The 18,880-nt window shown below is 35.0% G+C and overlaps 1 protein-coding gene across 1 annotated transcript in view; it reads left to right on the forward strand.

The window, feature by feature from the left end:
- Positions 1-15,636, forward strand: part of LOC104073304 (calcyphosin-2-like) — a 19,498-nt gene extending 3,862 nt beyond the window's left edge. The window contains exons 3-12 of the mRNA XM_009573021.1: positions 2,288-2,407; positions 3,545-3,619; positions 4,997-5,092; positions 5,201-5,294; positions 7,201-7,316; positions 10,284-10,360; positions 11,976-12,130; positions 12,480-12,599; positions 13,668-13,764; positions 15,044-15,636. Of these exons, the coding sequence (XP_009571316.1) occupies positions 2,288-2,407; positions 3,545-3,619; positions 4,997-5,092; positions 5,201-5,294; positions 7,201-7,316; positions 10,284-10,360; positions 11,976-12,130; positions 12,480-12,599; positions 13,668-13,764; positions 15,044-15,219 (1,126 nt within the window). The 3' untranslated portion in view covers positions 15,220-15,636. The remainder of the gene's footprint in view (positions 1-2,287; positions 2,408-3,544; positions 3,620-4,996; positions 5,093-5,200; positions 5,295-7,200; positions 7,317-10,283; positions 10,361-11,975; positions 12,131-12,479; positions 12,600-13,667; positions 13,765-15,043) is intronic.
- Positions 15,637-18,880: the final 3,244 nt, after the last annotated feature.

An 18,880-nucleotide genomic window follows, 5' to 3' on the forward strand; every position in this document is an offset into this window, starting at 1 on the left:
TCTGTGAGCGTGTGGCTTTTCTTGCCTAGGAGGTATTTTGATCATCTCGTTCCACGTCTTATGCGGTCTTATGTAGTGTTATTATTTGCAAAAATTCTTTAAATGAGAAGTCTTTTTAATTTAAATTAAAAGATCAGTTTAAAGTGCTATGTGTAAGATAATTTTTTTCCTGAGAATAATTTTTAATTTTATACTTGAACCTAATTTAAGAGATTACAATAGCATTAGTTGTCAGAAATAACCCTCTTGCACCTCAGCAAAATATATGGATGCCTGCTGTTACAAATTACACTTGTTTAGTATTTATTTTCTCTTCTAAGAATCTTAATTTTATTAATATTCCTTTATTAATATTGACATAACTTCCCTCTGGAGTAAAGGAGTATTATACCAATGTTGGGCAGGTAGGAAAAATAGGCACAGTGATGAATCAAGTTGATCAAGGTTGTACAGGAAGGCTCTCCTAACATCATTGTTATCCCTTTAGCTCCGAGAAGGCATTGCTTCTATGTAGAAAGATCCCTTTATATGTTAAGGGGAAAAAAAGTAACTTACAGGTAAAGATGAGTATAGTAAAAACATCTTGCCTTGTTATTATTACCATAAACATGCTCTCATTTTTAAGCATGCTTTGATAATTCAGGGCTTTATCCAAGTTGTCTGGTTATGACAATATAGGATGCTGCAAGCTAGTTTAATATAGTTTCATGTTACCTTACACTTGCTAAAAATTATCTGTGGGTAGCTCTACAGTGTTGCATTCTGTGCTTAGTTTACAATCTCTGTAGTCATCTGTACTGATATTATAGCCCATCAGATCTTAAGACTTTGAGGTTGAAATGTTGCACTTTACCATTTTATTTTTTCTTGGTTTCCATTCCAACTACAGTTTAAATACCTACATTGTTTAAAAGTCTGTTAATGTTTTTACACTATTTAAAAGCTGAGATACCAACAAAGTTGCATGAAGGAAACAAGATTGTACTGAAACACAATGTTAAATTCCAAGTGTCATTGTAGCAGGATTAAAAATACGGAAGTGTTCAATGCAGAAATCCCCAATTTTGGAAGAAATATTTGTCCCAAGTCATATCTCTACAAAGATGTGGGTAAAGCAGATGATTACAGAGATTATCCTAAAAATGTGCTGGTTGCGTTGAAGTGTTTCAATCCTACTGGTGTTGGATTAAACATACAGGTTTGTGCATCTTGGATCACGGATGTTCATTCTGTGCTTAAGCTCCTTCAGCTGCTTTCCCTTATTTTTTCCATGTCTTCCTTCTCCTACTCTGAACCCTTCTGTTGACAATATCAAAACAATATTCAGTAGTGCTGCAGCTGCATCAGGATGAACTTTTAATTTAAAAAATATCTCTGTTTATGTTCCAAATATAACTGTGCCAGTACTGCCAAACAAATTGGTATCAGAGAGCAGGATGTTAATTGGGGAAGATTAGTTCAAAACTATTGCATGAAGAAAATCTATTAAAAGAAACACAAAGGTGTTTTGATTTTTTTGTTGTTGTTGTTAGTAGAGCCAATCTTGCAGTTAAATCAGTGTAACTGATGTGTGCAAAGATGGATCTGCATAGATGAGAGAGCAAGTTTATAAAACTGTATTAGCTGTGCAAAATTATTTTTTCCTTCTGATTATGAACCATTTCAATAATGTAAAAAGAATCTAATGTATTTTTAAAGGGTGTCTTCTTTTGTTTACTTGTTAAACTGATACAGAGAATATCAAAATGTTCAGAAACCAGTTCAGCTATTTCTTCTCTGCTTGATGGGACTTTGAGATCCTATGGGCTGTGTAGTCTGTGCTTTGGGAGAGGAATTGCCAATGTTTTTGCTGGATGATGTCACTGTCCAGTACTAGTAACTGCTGTCACTGATTTTGGAGGGAGCCATGAATAAAGAATATCAGTGACGGAATATTTACAGAAATAGTGGAAATGAGAAGAAAACCTGTTTGCAATCCTAAGATTTATTTCATATATACATATATAAAATATACTTTAAATAATACATATATACATGTAAAGTTACTACATAGTAGTGCACTTCCAGAATATTATTGCATATATTTGATTTTGAGTAATCAACTTCAGAATTTTTAAAAGCAAACAAAAAAATAAGCCCACAAATTTATGTAAGCTTAATGGATAGCTCCAAGATTTTATTCCTGCATTATTCTTGAGTGTTTTCTTTCCTAAGTAAGAATATGTAAGATCTGAAATTCAAACTTACTAATTTAGTCAGAGGGCTTCTCCCTGCTCTTTCCGGTCAGAGCTGTTATAAGTGACCCAGAGCAATCCACATGTGCTGATGTTTACAAGGAAGCTCATGGACTTCTGGAACCTGGGACAGCACCAATGCGTTTTAGAAAAAGAACGCTGCATGAAACGCAGTAAGTTTTCTCTAGTGGTCATTTTCTTCAGAAATACATTTTCTGCTGTATTTTTCATTATTTTGGGCTTTGCGAAGTCTGTTTGCCTTTCCAGATGTTTTATTTCTGTCTGAGATCCACCAGCTTCATGCGAGGCCTTTTTTGTAGCCTCCCCATGCTTATAATTGCCTAGTGGGACCTTTTTATGTGGATTCTCTGTGTATAATGATTGATTCATAGAATTTATAAAACCTGGGAGAACATTTTTAAGCTTATATTGATGTTGTTCATCACAGGGTTTTGCCAGCCTTTTCTGAGCTGTTTAATGCTTGCAGTCTTGTCATATCCTTTTAGAGATTCCTATCCTGAGGTGCATAAAATTGCATAAATATGCATCCGTAAATGCTAATATAGATCTTCACAATATAATCATACTTTTGTTTCATGTTTTGATTTCTGCTGCAATAATTAAACCATACTGGCATTTAAGTGTCATTCCTGGCCTGGGAGCATTGAAATAGTAACTCCAAGGGCTTAAAAAAACTGAGAAAACATTGTGATCCATAAAACTAAATGAATCTGCAGGTCCGAGTTTTGTTCTGTTAATCTTTCTCAACATGCAGGCAAACATCTCTGCTTTGTGCATTTTAACATCCTGCTCTAAAGTCTTTCTCAACAAATTTCATTTTTGTATTCTTAAAAAAAAAGGGGGGGAGGGGGGAGCAACAAAACCAGTCTCAATCTCTTACATCCATCACATGGACAAATCTTCACTTCCAGAACTAGTAATATGGCCAACATAAAATATCTAGGTGGGTAAAGAAGCGCCAACCTAGGTATTTTTGCAAGAAAACACAGTGATTGGTGAACGTATGGTGAGTGGTAGAGGTTTAATTCTTGATATAAATGTATGTAAACAAAATATCCCATTCATACCTGTGCCTTCTGTGAATGTGCTCTCATATTATATAATTCCAGAACACTTTCCATATTGCAACTCTGAGTTGCTTTCTAATTCAACTACAAGGGATCATCTCCTCAGCCAGTTGCCAAGGATACCGTATTTCACATTTTTTGCTGTTTTGAAACAGTTGATTTTTATGTAACGTTTCTCTCTGAGCATATAGGTATCATTAACGTGCTGCATTATTTTCACAGAATAAGGACCAAATCAGGATTAACTGAAAACATGCTCTCTAACAAGCTACGCTTTGATAGTAGGATTATATCGAGGTAATCACAAATTTTGTGAAGCTTTTCAGTTCTATGAATTTATCAATGATGATCTTTACCCTCTTGAAATAATTCATAGCACTGAACCTTTCTGTTCCCTATGTTTAGAAAAAAATATGTGCTGTGTGGGTATATATATGTATACATGTATAATACAAATTTTGACATGGCTGATGGATAGTGGCTTTACAGTCCCATTGTACAGTGTTAAGATGCATAAGTAATGTTACGTTACCATCATACCCGTAGCACAGGGGCTGTGTAAAATAGTGCTCTTAGCCTTTGCACCTCAGTTGATTAAAATTTATTTTAGCCTTGCCTTAGTATGTGGCAACCATTGTGGATGGAAAGGATGGCTTTGTGTCTTGTTTGTAGCTCCTTACGTATTAAATTTGCAGGTTTAGGGCATCTTTGAAACTGTTCTGAATTCAGTGGCGGTGACATAAACACATTCTTCAGCTCTGAAAGTGGCGCTTTTCTGAAGCAGTGAGCTATATACTTGTTAGACATAGCTGAGGATTCAGCCACATAGCTTCATATAGCATAATGAATGCAGTAGTCCTGGTGTAGGTAATCCTTTAGTTAATGAGTGAAAACTACATTGGTATGCTAAAACATGAAGCCTTCAAAGGTGTTTTTTGACATTATGTAGAATGGAATATTGCATTAAAATATGTGTCCAGATCCAGAAGTTGAATTCCATGTGGTTTAGAGAAAATAGTCAGATACCTCTTTCAAAGAAAAAGATTGTACAATATGCAACATAGCAAATAGAATGCATATTCCAAAATAGAAACGTTATTTACATTTGGGTTGAATTGGATTATATAGATGTGTCCTGGTTTTGGCTGGGATAGAGTTAAATTTCTTCCTAGTGCTATGTTTTGGATTTAGTATGAGAAGAATGTTGATAAGACACTGATGTTTTTAGTTGTTGCTGCACTACTAGTCAAGGACATTCAGCTTCCATGCTCTGCCAAGTGCACAAGAGGCTGGGAGGGAGCATAGCCGGGACAGCTGGCCCAGCTGGCCAACGGGGTATTCCATACCATGTGATGTCATGCTCAGTATATGAATGGTAGGCGTTCCAGGAAGTAGGGATCGCTACTTGGTTATCGGTCAGTGCGGGTGGTGAGCAATTGCATTGTGCATCACTCATTTTGTATATTCTATCATTATTATTATTATTATTTTCCCTTCCTTTTCTGTTCTATTAAACTGTCTTCATGTCAACCCACAAGTTTTTCTTACTCTTACCCTTCCGATCCACTGGGGGCAGGGGAAGTGAGCGACTGGCTGTGTGATGTTTGGCTGCCTGCTGGGTTAAACCATGACAAGATACAAAAACATAAAGGTGCTTTTCAATTTTTCTTCTAGAAATGGTCGCGATGCTTGTAGAGAGTTGATTGGATTTTTTTTTGCATGTGACAGATCTCTTACTGTGTACGAATTTCGACAGTTTGGAAAAAATAGGTAGGGTAAATTACTTTTTTTAAAAGGTTTTAGAAAAAATCTTCCACTGTTTCTAAGAGTCTTAAATAAATTTAATTGGTTTAATATCAGTTTTCAATTACTTCACAGAACAAACGCCTTGCCTTTCATTCAGAAGGGAGTTTACCAACATCAACGTGGACCAAAAAAGGGAAAAGCATATGATCTTAGTGACTTCTATATTGTAAGTATTCTTCTGTTGAATGTAAGTCACTTTTGTTGGTGATTTAGAAGTAATATTTAGATATTCGAGTTGAAAACTGTGATCTAGCTTTCAGGGAAGACCAAAAGTCTTACCCTTCAGTAACACTTTTGAATTAAAGATTTTCAGGAGTCTGGATTATTTTGCTGTCCCATGTTTTAGAGATTCAATTTTTGGCTTCAGATTAGGCTGTATTTGTAATTTTCCCACTAGAAGGCACAAGACTGCAGACAGTGTAGACCTTTTTGTAGGCAAAATGAACAACTCGGGAAGGAGAGTCCTGAAGATGAAGTAGACCGAAGTACTTGTTAAAAATTAATAGTCTTTGCAATTTCTGCTGGCATATTTGGCACGAGGCAATGATTAAAAAATTTTTTTAAACATGAGGAAGTTGCAGGTTAATTGGTTTTAACGTAAAGTTTGAAAATGCTTATCATCAGCTGTTTAGAGAGAGCTTTTGAAACAATGGTAAACTTCATCTACCAGCTAATCTGATGACTGACTACAAATCGTATTGCATCTTCTGTACTTCTGTATTGGGTTAAGTGTTCCTGATTTATAAATACTTGAGCAATTTTTCAAGTATAGCGTGTTTTCAGAGTTCTTCGCATCCTCCTGCAAATCCTTAGAACGAAAACCATGTTTGAATGAAATATTGAAAGTAAAAGAAGACAACATTAGTTTTTGGCGTGTTTTGTCTAGTCACCTGCCTAATCCTAACTGTTTACATGTGTCTACAATGTAAGAGTTTCCAAGATGAAATAGATTACTTTCTTTACGGTATGGAGGTTGAAGCTATTTTTGAGAGATTTTTTTTTTTTTTTTTTTTTTGTCATTTGTATCTTTGCAACCTGCAGATGGAAATGTGTTCTGAATAAAGATGTGTCTTAAAGCCATCCACAAAATGTACTGCTACCGAGTTCAATAGCTCTTTGGAATGATGTCATATCTGTGAATCTCTGTATCTGTAAACTGGGTTTCTGGACTGACATTACGATATACAAATCTCTCACAAAGCCCAAATGGTTGAGTCACTGGCACAATAACAGTGTCTCTGTCTCCTTCCTAACGTATGAGTTTGGAGGCTTTATAAATGAAGCCTGCATGGATATTACAGTTAGAGCTACTGCTTTTTTTGATTCTTCTCAGCATTCTTTGCTTTTAGTTTGGTGCTTTTCTTTCTCTCCCCTTCCCTCTCAAACCAAAAAACATCTTTAACTTTGCAGAGTACGTGAGGTGTGTCCTCTGTCCCCAGCTTGGAGGGAAGGGGAAGAGATTATACTGGGTAATAGAACTCTATGCTACTAATAACATGTTTTTAATCAATATGTTATTAGTGAAATCTAGCAATTTTAAAAAATAACTTTATAGTTGAACATTGCAGGAATTGAATTATTTGAACTTTGGGAAGGCTACTTTTTAGTTGTTTATCTCAAGTATGATTTTAGGTTCTTGAAAATAACTGTGGAGGGTTTCTCCTAGTCTGAGAGAACTTTGCTCTTACGGAATCAATGTGGCACCTTCTGTGACTCTTCTGTGGTCCAGTGAGTTTTGGATCCTATAAGGATGAAGGGAGAAGAAAAATTGAAAAGTAGAGCCTGGCTGAGGGAACAATGATCTGTAGTCTCAGGTTTCTCAGCTGTAGATTAGGCAACAGTAGGCCCTCTTACTAGACAAACCTCTATGTAGAGGATGTTGTGTCATCTTGGAGCCTGCAGCTGTTTTTATTTAGTACTAGACGGGCTCTGTTAAGAAGGTTAACTGACCTTAGCTACACCTTTTCATTTCATACCAAGGCTTTTAACAATCATACTTCTTGAAAGTCTTGCAGAACATATTTTATGAAATACATGACCTATTTGTAAATCATTGTATGCTTTACCAACAGGGAGCTAACCTAACTTTCCGAAGTATTGATCATAACCTTCCAGAAAGTGTTAAGCAGAGCTCAGTTCTCACCCTTCGTGTGATAAGTATTGATGAAGCAGCTATGGATTTTCTAAAGTAAGTGCAGCTAACTGTTTTTCAAATTAACTTTCGTTCCTTAAGCAAAAAAGATTTTTTTAATAAGAGCTTCTAACATCTTATTACTTGTACTGCTAAAAAAAAAAAAATATCTGTATTTAGGCTATTGTTAGGAGAAATTAGTAATAGATGTTAGTGGATGTTCTGTAATTTAGTAACTTTCTAGAATGATAATGAATAATTTTAAAATAAGAATTAAACTATAAAACTATGAAATTATCATATACTGAAACTTTTCGTATGTGATGAACTAAAATACTATGTTTGGGGAAAAATGCTTTTTTTTGTGATCAACATTATTATTGAATCTTTTGTGAAGCTTATGTTAAAAGCTTGTATCAGTCATGATAACGCAAGTATTTGAACACAGGCAGGAGAAGAATTGGAGGTTTCTTTCTCTGTTTTTTCTTTTTCATTTTCTTTTTCCTTCCTCTTCCTATCCCTTCATTCTTCCTTCTTCCAGATATTGCCACATGTTGAAGATTTCAGGAACTGGGACAAGATTTCTGCACTTATTCTTTCAAAATAGGCTTTAGTAAATTATGTTGTTCCATATTCTGAATTTCTTAGAACTTTTTCAAATGGTTAGGTAAATGGGTAACCTTTGAGTATGCATTATTTTTGAAGGTAGTATTCTCATCTCAATATCTGTACAAAAGTAAACTGTCTAGGGAATGAAACATCTTTCTCTGGGGTTTCTGGCTTTTATTGTGAGTATACTAGTTCTTAGCACAAGTAAAATCTTGGTATAAAATTTATTGCACTGCTGTGTTGCCTGAACGTGGAAGTTACTTAACAGTGTTTGAAATACAATGTTCGATTACTCAAATTTTGGTGAGGAGTGTTAGCTGATAGCAGATGTTACAAGGTACAAATTTTCATAAAATCATGGAATCATAGAAAGGGATCTCAAGAGGTCCCTAGTCCAAACCCCCTGCTCAAAGCAGGGTTTACTACAGCACGTTGCTCAGGGCTGCATCCAGTTGGGTTTTTTAGTATCTCCAAGGATGGAGACTCTGCAGCCTCTGTGGGCAACCTATTCCAGTATTCAATCACCCTCACAGTACAAAAGTGTTTCCTGATATTCAGAGGGAACCTCCTGTATTTCAGTTGTGCCTATTGCCTCTTGTCCTGTCACTGGGCTGCACCGAGCAGAGCCTGTCTCAATCATCTTTACTCCCTCCTGTCAGGTATCTATACACACTGATAAGATCCCCGGGAGCCTTCTCTTCTCCAGGCTAAACAGTTCCAGTTCTCCTGGTCTCTGCTTATGTATAAGATGCTTCAATCCCTTCTTGACTAGGAACAGCAGTAACAGAATCTCAATTAAATACATTCACTATCTAAAGACTACTTTTGTTAGAACAACTTAACTAACTATTATTTTTCTTTCTGCAAGTGTTTAGACACATGAAGCTTGTTCTCAGTTACGGTAATATTCACTTTAAGGTCCCTTTACACTGAAAGCTTTGCAAAGGAGCCATAGTGAGCTAACAGTACATAAAACAGTAAATTAAAATGTAATTGGTTAAAGAAATGTATAGTTGTAGGATGCTTAGTGCTAATTGTTCCCTCTCTGCAAGGTTTCCATGAAATAAAAAACAACGTAGTTTAATTTCACATAGTTTATGTAAGACATTTTACATCTCAGAAGCCTATCATTCTGGTAAACAGCTTTTTCTTTCATTTGTTGCTAATCTTATATCTGTGAAATTTGCAGTTGATCCAATGTTATCTCTGAAGGCTTCAGAACGAAGACCTGCTCACTGGGTTATAATTTTGGATTTTCTGCTACCTGTGGTGGAACAGATTGTTTCTTTCTTTTTTATACTCTTTCTCTGTGTTCTTACTATTAGTGACTAAATTTCAGATTGTGGAGTCTGTCTTTTTCTTCTGAATGGGGGTGTTATCGAACTCTGTATTCTCTGGTGCAAAACTCTTGAATTAGTCCTCCTACTCCCATTACTGTACTCACAGAGAATCCTGCTCAGGTACAGTCCAAAAGGTCTATTACAGGTTTTCAGGAGCAGCTATGCCTTGCTGTCACAAGCCATGAATCTTTTGTGGTTTACGTGTGTTTTAGAGAGAGTATGCTCTCCTCCATAGGTGGAGGACTTTCCAGTGTTGACTTTCCAGTTCAGGTGATTTGATATAGACAAGCTTTTAGGGACTTCATAATGGGAGGTACCCAAAGTGGAGATGAAAAGGCTTAATAGCAGAGAGGTAAGTCTTTGGCCTCAGAAAGCAGAAGGAAGAGTACTCCATGGCAAAGCACTGGTGAGCAAGCAGCTCAAAGTTGACAGTAGTGCTTTTGCATTTGCCTTCCTATTCTGATTAAAATAATTATTGGACTTTTTTTTTTTTTCTCTTCTTCCAATAGGTTCTTCCACAGTATTTTTTTTATCAACCTCAATAATAATTTCTGATGGGGTTTTCTGGGAAGCCCTTCTCAGGAGGGAATCACTTGCCAGACAAAACACAAAATTTAATTCCTAGATCATACCTAAGATATGCTGATCCAGATTTTGGTCTACACCCTTGCTATTTCTCTTCTAAAGAGAGATTTGTAGCTCCTTCGTGTTATTTTCCTATTGGTAACTAAATGTAGTTGCTTTCACAAACTCTTCCAGTGGCCTGAGCTGAAGATTAGGACTGTCTTGAAATAAATTTCTGGAGATTTTACGGACAGGAGGAATTATCCATGATTAATGAATTAGTAGAGGAGCTGCTAATGGAATATTGTCAGAAAGGTATTTCTGCATATCTGCAGCTGTTCAGCAAAGACTTTTGTGTGTGTCATCTCAAACTCAAGCAATTGGATACTATGCGTATAAGGGTAGTATAAGAATTAAATATAAAGTTCAATATGTTTTTTACTACAGCTGTTTTGAATTCAGTAAAGTTAGATGAAATTTCACCAATCAAGATTAATTTTGATTATTTTAGAGCTTCTTCTATGGAATTCAAGCAAGAGCATTCCAAGCAAGTGGTTGATGACAGCAAAGTTTTCAAGAAGATTCAAGGTTCGTGTCTACCAAACCCATTTAATTTTAATTTCTGTATCTCTATCTTTACAGCTCAACACAAAGAACAATAGTAATGTTATGAATGAAATTAAACAAAAGTTAGACATTTATCAGAATATTATTAGAATCTGATACCAGAATAAATCAATCATAAGAATACTTTCTCCTCTCTCTTTCTTTAAATAAACAGTCTGGCTAAAGATTGTGGAGACAGTACAGAATAATTGTGAATGCAATCAATAAAATGTTCATCTCTCTGTCAACATAATCTCTGAAAAAATACTGAAGCATAATGCTGATCCTGTGTTAAACTGGCATTAAATTTAAAAAGTTACTGGCAAAAACGTACAAATGCAATCTCGTTTCTTCAGTTAATTTTGTGCTAGATCCTTCTTTGGGCCATTATTTCTATACTTTAATAAGTTGTTTTTTGATAGTCTTTAATACTATGCTTATTAAAATATGTGAGTACAATTGAGTAGTATATTCTGGAATATGTAGTTAAATTTTATCATGGTTCCTACCCACAGTCTTTAGGACAAAGGCATAGCTTTGTGTTTAAAATTATGGAAAGATGTTTATGCAGTGCTGTGTTTTATCTTTGTAACCTGTGGTCAGCAAAAACTGTTGAACTAAACAGCTTCCAGCTCATAGAATCTCCACTATTTACTGTCATTAGCTAAACCGGTTTTAAGTAGGCAGTTTTTGGTCACTAAAATCTGCCTGGACATTTATGTTTATACAAGTTGTTGGAATAATAAATCAGGGATATTTTTTAATCTTTTAGTTATTCCATGTTTCCCCTTGCATAATAGACACAAATTGATTTCTCAATTACCTGACTACATCTAAAGTTTGCTAGTCTGGCTTGGAAGAAGGTTATCTGTATATACTTCAAGACATCTTTTAATATACGTCTGAATTTGAACTTTACTGGAAAAAAACTTTCTTCTTTCACCATCCCCCCATTTTGCTTTATAATTGTAGATATGAGTAATCTGAAGATATAATATGATGATAGCAGATGACTTCTGTTAAAAGAGTATTCTGAGAAACTCAGACATCCCTAAAGTAAACCTGCTACCTAGAGATTTTGATAAGGCTGTAATTTTTACCATAGAAATAGTTGTGTCTCTATAATTTTGGAATGATTTTGCAAAATTATTTGTATTTGTTCTTGTTTCCGCATGTATTTAACATGTTTGTACAATGAAGACGCAACTGTGTGTCCCATAATGGAATGTTTGTATTACCAAAGTAGCATTCCTAAATTGCTTTGTATGTTGAGTCATGGTACGTAATCAATTCTAGCAGAAGTAAGCAGTTTTACAATCTGAGCACATAAAGAATGATATCCATTCTTCCTTTCCTTCTGTAATCTCTTTAAATGTTTTATTAGGTGTTGGCTGTTGCTTTATATGATTTCGGCTCAAATGTTAAGTAACTGATAGTTTCATTTTGAACTGACATTCTCTCATCAAAGATAAGGGAGCCTGGATGCATGGATGTGTCATTTTAACCAGCAGTATCATAAGTAGTTGTGGTTTACTTTTATATAGCATGTGGCCAATTTCAGGTAAACATTGCGTCCTTTATTTCTCTAAATCCTCAGGTATACTCAAAGAGACACTAAGTAAACGAGGAGTTCGAGTTATAACAGGCTTAGGAAAGTATTTCCGACACGTAGACAAGAACAGAAATGGTTTTCTCTCTCAGGCAGACTTTAAAGAAGCTCTAAAAGTATTCCATTTGGAAATACCTGAAGGGGTAAGTGTAGCTGAAACTGTAATCATGGGTATTATCTTACTTTAATTTATAGAATCACTTCCTTTCTTTGCTTAAATCTATAGTTTAATAGCTGGTTTTTGCAAGGTTTTTTTCCCCTTGTGGTATATGGCATTTCTGCATTCAGTCCTATATGAAATTCTTAAAAACAACAAACAAAAATTTTAAAATGTGCAATCTTTTTACATCATGAAAAAGCAATGGGCTTGCAATCCTCTTTTTTCGGGATATCAAGTTGGGTTTTTGTGAGAATACTGTAATTTCCTATTATAGCAATTGTTTCATTCTAGGACATAGTGAAGAACTTTGGCAATATATTTTTAAATTCCAGGACTTTGAATCTTTATGGCTTATTCTTGATGATAGCAAGAGTGATAAGGTCGACTATGGAGAGTTTACTCGTGCCGTATTTGGAGAAATGAATGAATATCGGAAAGCATTTGTAAGAAAAGTAAGTTTTGTTGCAGATATTCTAGGCTTAGATATTTTGCAGTCTAACTTTGAAGTTGGTTATTCGTCATGTTCTGGGTGGTGGTTTTTTTGTTGGTGGTGGGTTTTTTGTTGTTGAATTGTGCATCTGGTAATTGACTTTTTAAACTTTCAGATCAGTTTATTAAAATAAACATAAATTAGAAGACTGCATGCTAACTAAGACTGCAAACTAACTGAATTAGTTAATTTTGAACTCTAGAATGAATTCCTTTATTATTATGAGTTTTTGCATATGTGTGCTATTCTTACAGTTCAGTCCAGTGTACCCTGAAACTATCTCTTGAGAAGTCTCTTTCCTTATTTTGGCAGATCACTGTATCTGTGTGCAGATTTTTTTTTTCTCAGTGTCTGAAATAGAGGCAATGATAATTGCCTCCTTTGAGACCTACATTTACAGTCATTATATTTGTGAGACTTCCTATATTTGAAATGCCATTTGTTACATGTCTGTAATGTAATGTGGAGCTGTTTGCAGTATGAAACACTGATTACAAACCAGCCAATAGAGTAGCGACTGGATATCAAGATCAAGAAAAATGACACATACTGTCATACTTTTAATCATGGAGGATCTGACTCTCCTAGCCCTATGTATCAAGGATGTGTATTTGAGTAAACTGAAATGAAAATGAAGCTGCTGTTAGCAGTGCTGAAGAGGCTGTGTTGAGGCCTGTCAGAATGACGCAGGGATCTTAGTAATTGGAGGAGGCAGAAGGGAAGCAGCTTAACTTCTGATTCTAAGGGTGAGCTAGAAGTTTTGGAGAGAAGACAAGTTTTTTTGAGTTGGTGATGGGACCACATTTGATGTGAAAGCTGTTGAGATAAAATAATTATGGAATTCCATAATCTAGAATAATTTTCTGGTGCCTTACATAAAATAGGTAAGTTGACATAATCCATTGCACAAGATCTAAAAATATGTGCTAGATAGTTAAGTATATTTGATCTTTACATCTTTCCACTTTTTTTTTTTTTTCTTTTTCCCTATATGCTTATATGATTTTTTTTTTTTTTCTTCCCTTTGTAGGCTTATATGAAACTAGATTTCAACAAAACTGGGAGTGTGTCTATGGTAGATATCAGAAAATGTTATTGTGCAAAGAAACATCCTCTAGTATTGGCAGGTAATTCATATGAACAAAAAAAATTAAAATCTATAACTACTGAAGTCATCTTGTTAGCAGAGATATCGGATCCAGAAATGAGTTGCAAATACAAACTGTTTTCATAATGGCTTAGATGTGAGCTGTTAAGGAGAACTTTTTTCCCTCTGATGACCTATAATGTTTCTATCTGGAACATTGACTATAAATAGTAATGGAGTTCATATACACAATTTTAATACTTACTTTTTATCAAGCTGCAAATACTGCATACATGCAGAGTAGCTCCTTTCCCTGCCTGTGTAGGACTACATTTAAGTAGTTAGCTCTCAGCTTTGGTGTGCAAGTTATCGGTGACACATATGATATTAGTAATTTTGACTTAGGAGGATACTCTGATTTTCGTATTACTGTTTTCCATCAAAATATGCAAGGTTTCCAACTGACACTGAATGTACTCAGCACTTGAAGTTCCTTCTGAATAAATTATTCATTTATTTCAGGGACAGAATTGTCATCATTAACAGAGGTGTTGGCATCTTCATTATTTTTTCAGGGTTCTCAAAAATGTTTAAACTCTGCCATTGAAAAAATCGGAAGTATTTGTATGTCAGTTTCTAAAAGAACATCTCCGTGTACCAAACTAGTCATTGTGGAAGTCTCCCTTTCTGTTTTACCTGTAGAAGAGAGAATGGTTTTTGTATTGCCAGTGATTTTAATGGTAATACGTGAAGACACATGGTGTGTATAGGGATGTTACACATGCAATTTTCTCCAATGCTATAATGCTATATTTTTTCCATTTTTTTTTCAATGCTATGAAATCATCTTGAGTATAATCTTTATTAAGTCACTAAAACACACATGCAATTGCAGAACACTTTTCGAGTGCAAACTTACATCTTAAGGTTTTCCTAGAGCTTTGAACTTGTATTACTTTAAACATATGCTTTATTACAAGATAACTTCTGAATTACCAAAATTTTAGTTTACGAATGCATTACTCAGTTTTTGCAGTCATTTGAAGAAAAAAATCTTCCTGATCTCATAGTTCATTGAAATTGACTGTGGCTTCATACTTCTGTTGATATTTAATGCTATCATGTGCTATTAAAGTAGGATGATTTCTGCAGCTGGTATTAAGCGAGCCAATGACTTCATTCTGAAATCAGAATATTGAATTTGTTCAAGAAAAAAATATTTGCAAGCTAAAATTTGAAAGTTTCTTGCCTGAAATATATTAAATGCTATGTATTCACTGTTCTTGAAAATGTATTTATGGAAAAATATACTTTCACAGGCAAAGCTACAGAAGAAGAAATTAAATTGTCATTTCTAGAAACATTAGGAGAGTCCTGCAGCAACCCCAATGAAGTGTCCTATTCTGAGTTCGAAGATTACTATGAAGGATTAAGTATTGGAATTACGGATGATGATGATTTTATGAATATCTTAAGGAATCCTTGGGGAATTTAGAGTGGAAGACAACAAAAATGAAGAAGAGAGATTTTCTAAACAAGGAGTGAGCTAAATAAGGGAGGATTTAGTTTTGATGTGCATTACTTCATAATTAGTGTCTTAAACTGATTTCAGGGACTGAAAATTTTAGATGCTTTCAGAATAATATGTGGCAAATTTCTGTCTGTTGAGTTATGCTGAACACTTTTTTAATATAAATGCTGTTCATTCCTTTTCATTGGAAATAATAAAGGCTGTTCCCTGTACCAAAAGGCGTCATTTACTTGATATTAGAATAAAGTGGCCTATTTGAAAATAAGAGGGAATTAGAAGCTAAAATGCATGAAGGAGTACATGCAAGAGAAAATTCAGTTTTATAATGCACTGTGAAAAGCTTTAGATTTGACTGTGTAAATATCAATGGTAGCTTTTCTTCAGAGTTTTCTACATATAAGAATAATATGTTTATTCTTATAACGTTCTTTGTCTCATTTCTTGTTTTTTATGCTGGTACTTAGCCTGAAAGAGAGCAGGTCATCCTTTTCCATTTGAGGATATCTGCAGTACTGAAAGTGAGGAGATGTTCACACCAATTAGCCTTTGAACTGCTATGTGGACCATCTTGACTGATCTTACTTTTTCATCAGGCATCCGAAGCTGAGCATTGAATCACAAAGGTTTTAATAAGCACATATATATTTTGTCTTGCACTTCTCTCTTTCCTATATTTTGCTAAGTGGTTTTCAAAACAAATAATTTGTATATAAATGTCTGGTTTCTGTATTTTTCATTGCTGTGATTTTTTTTAGCTAAAACTTAGCAATGATATCCTTTGTCAAACTGATACATAGCATTTCCTATCTACTCTGAAAGTATAAAACAGAAAAGTGTAAAAAAAAAAAAACCCACCTCTGTCACAACAAAAATTAAACCATCAATTAAAATACTCCTTGCTCCTTCAAATATTCAGCCAGATATGCTTTTCAATGTAATACATCTCATTAATTCTGTAAAATTCTTTGTGTTAAGAAATAAAAATATATTATTAATTATATATAGTGAGAGATAGATAGCCTTTGGTTTCAATATACCCGTCACCAAAATTAACTTGCATATTGAACTGCATTTCTTAATTCAGAAACTGCTTTTCTGCAATTAAAATATGTTAGTTGTCTTTGTGCTTGTCTGCCTGGTTTTGAATTTATAGTCTGTGGATAACAGAACCTTCCTCTGGGACAGAATTTGTGTTTCATAGAAACTTAAGGGCAGTGCTGAAATGAGGGACTTTGGTCCCTCTGTGGCTGACTGGTTTATTCCAGATACAGCACTTTTTTGTTCTAATAGCTTATGCGTTGTTATCTTTTGATTGATTGTGCCCTCTCCTCACTTGTAATTAGAATTGCAGTTTCTGCTCTAAATCCTCAAATGAGGGATTTTGGGGGGGTTCTTTTGGGGCTGCAAAAGTCTGGATGTACTAGTTTACAGAGAAAGGCAAATTCTGTCAATGCTTATTCTAAGCAAGAATTCTGATGTGGCTTATTACGATTTTCTTACTCTCTGTTCCTGCTGGAATTTCTCTTGCTGGAAAGATTTTGTTAATTAGAGTTCTTGGAATTGGTGATTCTGAGAAGGGCAACTTCAGCTGGGTTTACAGGGATGTGCTTGTTAATATGTCTGTTCAAATAACTGAAAAATATCAAGTGGCATTTTTATTAGTTTTTCAAAGAATTACCCACTCTGTTTAGACTTGTTCACTTGAGAGAGTTGTACCAACATATAAAATGGTAGCTCAATTTAATAAATGTGAAAGTGATTGTGAAATGAGGTATTGACGTATTTCTTTTTGCAATGCTTAATTTTTTTGTGATGCTTTTAGGAAGATTATTCCACATTATCCTATGGAATGGAAAAATTTATGAAAGTGGATGTATCCTTACTGGGCCTGCTTATCAGCAGAAGCTGTGTAGGTCACATCTGCTGCAAATTAAACGTTCTTTATTTTGCTCTTATCACTATAAAATGAGGTGCTGTTATAAGAACATGATTTCCATAGCTTTGGTAGTCATGCATTTTTTTTTTTTTCTTAATCTGAAGACAGAGCCTTAACAGGGTAATCTACGATAAATTCTAAAGGTCAGAAATTTCCTGAAAATACAAGTAGGTTCTCTGGTAATTAAGTAAAACCTGCTAGGTATATAATTTCTGTTAACTATGAGGTCAGTTATGCATCAGCGGCTGCCTCAAAACATCAGGTATGATGTCTATGGTGAGTTTTTAATGGAGTTCGCAAAAGTAGTTTTCCATCTGTCCGCTGTTTTTCATTGTCTGAGCTTAAGATGGTAACAAAGAATTCAAAGCAACTTCTATCCACGGCTGGCCCAGTAGAAAAACACAGAAACTCTATTCAAAGCAGGCTCTGTCGTGTCTGACTTGTTTTCATGAACAGTGGTCTCAATGCCCTGATTAATTGCATTCTGATTTGCTCTTCTTTACTTGTAAACATTTGATGAACCTGAATCCTTTTCTTTGATCAATGCTTTGTAGCTTTAAAATTTTCTGGAGGTGTCTACTGGGGTTTACTGCCTTTAAGTGTGTTTCAAACAAAACTTTTTCTTCATTTGCTAACTTTCTCAGAATCGCCCATGTTTTCTGAATTAGGATGTGTTCTTAGTTAGAAGTGGTCTCGGAGATGCTGGCTGGCTTCTTTCCTGAAACTCACTGCTTAATGAAACTAGTTGTCTTCATGCCACCCTGATTTACACTTTCTGATAAAAATTCCTAGCAACCTGTCGTAATTGAGAATATCAGAAGTGCGTTATGCTACAAACACATTTTGTCCTATTAGATGTCCCAGAAGACAAGTGGAAATTAATGAAGTGATGTAACTCCTCATTCTTAAGGTCTATGACCACTTCATCAAATGAATATGCACTGGCAATGTTAGCTGGAATGTTTAAGAGCATTTTTAAAAAGCAGAACACAGGCACATGTGCAAATCTTCAGTAGCTTCACTTTGTCTGCTACTAGAAATAGGGCATCCTCACCTGGGATAGCTTTGTTGCTGAGAGGAGGTATTTTTACTGATTCACACCCACAAACTCATTTCTCTTCCATAGGAGTCACTGCCAGCTGATCAAATTTTGTGGGTCTTTGGGGCCAGAAAAACAAAAAGATTAAAAATTTATCTACCACTGTGTGTTTCTATGGAGGTGCTGTTTAGTTTGGGGTTTGGGGGGGTTTGTTTGGGGTTTTTTGGTCTTGTGGGTTTTTTGGGGTTTGGTTATCTGGTTTGTTGTTTTTTTGTTGGGTTTTTTTGGTTTTGTTTTGTTTTTTGAGCATGCTATCTCTAGGTAGTAAAAGAGAAAGCCTAGAACTGATTTCTTAAGTGTTGGTCTGTTAAGTCCATAGAAAAACAAAGCAGGTAAGTTTCTGTGGCAGAAAAAGGGAAGGTAGAAAATCACATGCTTTTTTTCTGGATATTACTCTAATAATTTATCCTTCCTCTCGTTTGTATTCAGCAATTTATAGAGTGAGATAATTCTGTACTTGCTTTTCATGTTGTTAACCATCTTGTCTTTGAGAAGCTGGGACAGAAGGACTCTGTTGTAATCATGAGGCATCTCCAGTGATGAAAGAAGCAAGTAGTATTTCCTTCCAGACCTATTTAGGCTATTTTTTC

Source organism: Fulmarus glacialis, unplaced genomic scaffold, assembly GCF_000690835.1.
Source record: "Fulmarus glacialis isolate BGI_N327 unplaced genomic scaffold, ASM69083v1 scaffold21272, whole genome shotgun sequence".
Lineage (NCBI taxonomy): Eukaryota > Metazoa > Chordata > Aves > Procellariiformes > Procellariidae > Fulmarus > Fulmarus glacialis.